Here is a 5126-nt window from a genome sequence, read left to right as displayed (position 1 = left end):
GATAAAATAATACTCAATTTCTCTTTATAGCTGATTAGTTTTGGCGAATTTTTTACAGAAAAAATATTAAAATACACATATTTAAATTATTATCAATTTACACTAGTTAAACTTTATGTCTAAATTCATAATTAAAAAATTTAATAAAATAAAAACAGAAATAAATATTAAAAAATAACAAAGTCAAACAAAAAATTATTTTTATTGTTATACTTTAATCACACAAGTAAGCCATGTCTAATTCAAATTTTTAGTTCTTATCGTTAATTTATGTTGTTATTATTATTTTAAAAAAATTTTAATATCATTTTTAATTTTATGAATGTCATTGTAACTTATAAATTTTTAGTATTTGTAATTTATATTAAATATATAATTATATATATACATATATATATATATCTACATAATATTATTTAATAATATTTATTAAAATTAAAAAAAATTAAATAAATAATTATGTATAAATTTTAATAAAGATTAATATCTCAAAATAAATAAATATACTTATTATTATTTAATACTTTTATTTATTTTATAAAAATATAAAATTAAATAAATTTTTATTGTAATTTTTATTTTTAAAAAATATATAATATTAAATAACTAAAAATATAATTTCAGAATATAATATTAATATTATTTTAAAAAAATTAAAATTATATTAAATAATATAATAAAAAAATAAAAATATTATTTATTATCTTAAATATGTAAAATAAATATTATTAATATTTTTATTCATTTTCACATAATATAAAAATATAAACATGATTCAAATAATAAAACTTATTTTATTATATATAATTAACAAAATATTTATAAATATTTATTAGAATAACATATTATAAATATTTATTTTAACAAAATATAAATATAATTTAAATAATAATATTTATTTTATTATATAAAAAATAAAAAAAGTTAAAAATGAAAAAAAATCCAGTCTAGAATTCAATTTTCTGTGAATTGAATTCTGACCTGAAATTATTTATTATAGTAAACAGGTAAGATGGATAAATATTTTTTTGTTTAGTCTATTTGTGTATTTTAATAGTTTTTAAAAAATTCTTCATATTTTTACAATTTTAAAAAAAATGTATTTTAATGTTAATTTTTGAAAATTTTAATATTTTTTCTTTAACAATAGCATGACTGATTAAGTTATACAAAAATAAGAGAGATTAAAAACATTAACTTATAAAAAATTAAGAGCTAAAAAAGTTGAGAAACTAAAATTAAAATTTGAAAAACGTGTAAAAATTGAGAAACTAAAAAGTATTAATTTATTTTTAAAATTTTGTAAGAAAATATTAAAAATAAATATTTAAAAATAGATTTATAAAATTAACTATTTGAAAATATACATTTTTATATTAATTTAAATTCATTAACATAATTATTTTAAGGTTTATTAAAATTAATTTTGACAAGATTAATTTAATATATTAAATATAATCAATAAAGATAAAGAGATATTTTTAAAATATGTATTTCCTAAAAAATATATTACTTTATTTAAATATGTATTTAGATTTAAAATTAATTTAAAAAATAAAACCTCAAACTAATCTATAAAAGATAAAAAGTTTCAGTTTAATCCCTTAAAAAACTAAAATATTAAAATTAATTTTAAATGTAGATTAATTATTCACTTTAAATTTTATATATAAATGTGCTAATTAAATATATAATAATAGAATAGGGTAAATATAATATAGTACTCTAATAAATATTACTATGTCAATTAAAAATGTTACAATACAGACAAAAATTTTAATTTTAAATTATGGTGTGATTTCAAAATATTTATAAGTTTTTTGAGAGATGAATGTTTTTTTGTTACTTTCTATATATAAATTAACTTGCAGTAATTATTTAAAACTTTAATTCAGTAATAGAAATGTAAGGGTTTTAGTGTTAGAAAACATGTAATGATTTCCTTAAAATATTCTTAAAAAAACGATAAAACTGTTAAAAATGATACAATATATATATATATATATATATATATATATATATGTCTATCAAATAATATTGTTTTCAACAACTAAATTTAACCTACAAAAATATTTATCTTTTTTTAAAAGAATTTAGCACTATTATTGTTTACAAATATAAATATTTTTAAAATTATCACTTATACAAAATCTCATAATATTTTCAATACAAGTGAATATACTATTGCAAGTTTAAATCTTATTCAATATTTAAAATAACCACAAACATTATATAAACCTATACTTTTTTTTACAACATATTTTTATTAGTTTTTTGCTTCTTTAGTTTATACAAATATGTTTAGGAAATCGTTTGCTTATTGCGCAGGGATTTAACTTTTTAAAATATAAGAATGTATGAAGTGAAAAAATAAGACCCTACATCCTTGATTTGGATTTAAATATTTTTATAAATATAATTAACTTCGAAATCACTTTTTCTCTTCTATCCGTAATTCTACGTGGAAAAATAAAATTTTAAATAATAAAAAAATTATATATTATAATACATGGCAACTACATTTAGAAAATTAGTTACACAGGTAGCTTAATAACCAATACTCTTATAATGCTTTATTTAGACATTGTAGCTAATTAAACACACAGGATTAAGAGCATTCAATTTTCGCTCATATGTTATTAATCATTCAATCTTAACAAATGTTTTCACTTGATGATGAATCTTCTTTTTTATTTTCTTTGTTACTTTGACTAACATTCACTACTCATTTATGTGGGTGTTTTGTATGATTTTCATTCTGGCTCATTGCCAGCTACAAGGTGGTCAAGGGGCAAATACTGTACAGGGTATTGGTGTCAATTGGGGTTCCATAGCATCTCACCCCATGAATCCTACCATTGGGGTGAATATGCTAAAGGACAACGCAATTAAAAAAGTAAAGATTTTCGATGCAGATTCTTGGACTGTAAGTGCCTTTTCTGGCACAGACATTGAACTCATGATTGGAATTCCTAATGATCAATTGAAGAAGTTATCTAAAAGTAAGCATCATGCAGAAAAATGGGTAAAACATAATGTCACAAAACATGTTCATGATGGAGGGATCAACATCAGGTATATAAGTAATTCCTTCTCATAAATTTAATATTTATATGATGTTATGAACATCATATCATAAACTTAAAGCGTATTCTTTATTATGTTGCAGATATGTATCTGTTGGAAATGAACCATTTTTGTCTAGTTACAATGGTTCATACATAGGGACCACATTTCCAGCGATGGAAAATATTCAAAAGGCTATTGATGAGGCTGGTTTGGGAGACCAAATAAAGGTGACTACGGCTTTAAATGCTGATGTATACGAGTCCAATTCAGACAAGCCTTCAGATGGAACTTTTCGCAATGATGTTTTTGACGTCATGAAACAAATAGTGCAATTTCTTGATGAAAGGAAGTCCCCATTTGTTGTCAACATATATCCATTCCTTAGCCTCTATCAAAATGAAGATTTTCCAACAGATTATGCTTTTTTCGACAGTAATAGTAGAAGTATTAATGACAAAAATGTACAATATACCAATGTGTTTGATGCAAATTTAGATACCCTTGTCTGGTCATTAAAAAAGATTGGTCATCCTAATGTGACAATCACCATAGGTGAAATTGGATGGCCAACTGATGGTACCAAAGAAGCTAATGCAAATAATGCAAAAAGATTCTACCAAGGTTTCCTTAAGAAAATGGCGAGTGAGAAAGGGTCTCCACTTCACCCAGGGCGTATGAATGCTTATCTATTTTCTCTATTTGATGAGAACATGAAGAGTACTGCACCTGGAAATTTTGAGCGTCATTGGGGAATTTTTCGTTATGATGGCAAACCCAAGTTTCCTATAGATTTTTCTGGTCAAGGACAAGAGAAATGGCCTATAGGAGCAAAAGGGGTTGTCTACCAAGAGCGTCAATGGTGTGTCCTTAAAAAGAATGTTAATATGAGTATGTTGCCAGGTCCACTAAGCTATGCTTGTGCTGATGGTGATTGCTCAAGCTTAGGTCCCAATTGTTCTTGTGCAAATTTGAATGAAGCTGGTAATGCTTCCTATGCTTTCAATCAATACTTTCAATTGAATGACCAAAGTGTTGAGGCATGTGATTTCGAGGGGTTGGCTACTATTGTGACACAGGATCCATCCAATGGAAGTTGCTTCTTCCCTGTAGAAATTATGAGTGGTAGCAATATTCTTGGAGTAATACATAAGGTGGGAGGCCTTTTAATTGGATTCACGTTGATTTTCACATTTACATAGAAAAAAAGAAAAGAAAGAATCATGGCTAATAAGGAAGAGATTAGTGATAATAGATTTGAATAGCTTACGTGACATTGTAACATTAAATCTTTATAGAAATTCATTCCTAAGAAATAAAATAGAGTGAATGCTTGATCTTACATATATGCTATTCTTTTATTTCGATAATCATTAATACAATACATGCAAATTACAGTAGAATTCAAATTTGTTGTCATCTACAATTTTATATAAAAAACATTAGTTCATCTTATGAATGGAAATACAATAATAATACGTGTAATGTAATTGTAATACAAGTATGTAATTATGAGAGAGGATAATAATAATAAAATAAAACTTAATAATTTAATACAAACTCATATTTTTAGGTCTAACATATTATTGTCAAATTGGTGTAAAAAAAATGAGCATAAATAGAGGAATGAGTTATATTTATCATTATTTTACCATTCTAAATAATGAAATAAATCTACTTCATATCATTCTCTTATATTTTATTATAGTTCACCTATATCCTTTGATTGATGTTAAAAAATGATTATTTTATAATATAAATATCATAAAAATTTCACCTCTTTTAATAAAGTCTCAATATTAAACACACAAAATTCCTTATGTGAAAAAAAGATATAAAACAAATAAGAAATTCGAGTCTAAAATAAAATAAAGTAACAAATTAATGAAACATTGATAAATCAAATAATTCACTTTCTTATTTTGGACTTAAATATTTATATTATATTTTTTTTATAATTTTGAGAAATATAAATTTTTCTGGTTATAATTTTCATTATGTATTAAAAATAACATGTTAAATTTTTTCATTAAACATAAAGTATCTTGTCATAATATATA

General features: G+C 22.3%; 1 protein-coding gene across 1 annotated transcript; it reads left to right on the top strand.

Annotated features, from left to right (window-relative positions):
• Nucleotides 1–2731: 2731 nt before the first annotated feature.
• On the top strand, nt 2732–4268 carry LOC113871557 (glucan endo-1,3-beta-glucosidase 8-like). The gene is made up of 2 exons (XM_027508647.1): nt 2732–3075; nt 3170–4268. Exons 1-2 carry the CDS (start codon nt 2732–2734, stop codon nt 4266–4268), a joined length of 1443 nt encoding a protein of 480 aa, XP_027364448.1.
• Nucleotides 4269–5126: the final 858 nt, after the last annotated feature.

The sequence above is a fragment of the Abrus precatorius genome, unplaced genomic scaffold, assembly GCF_003935025.1.
Source record: "Abrus precatorius isolate BTA unplaced genomic scaffold, Abrus_2018 Scaffold7, whole genome shotgun sequence".
NCBI lineage: Eukaryota > Viridiplantae > Streptophyta > Magnoliopsida > Fabales > Fabaceae > Abrus > Abrus precatorius.
This window is presented reverse-complemented; position numbering and strand designations above follow the sequence as displayed.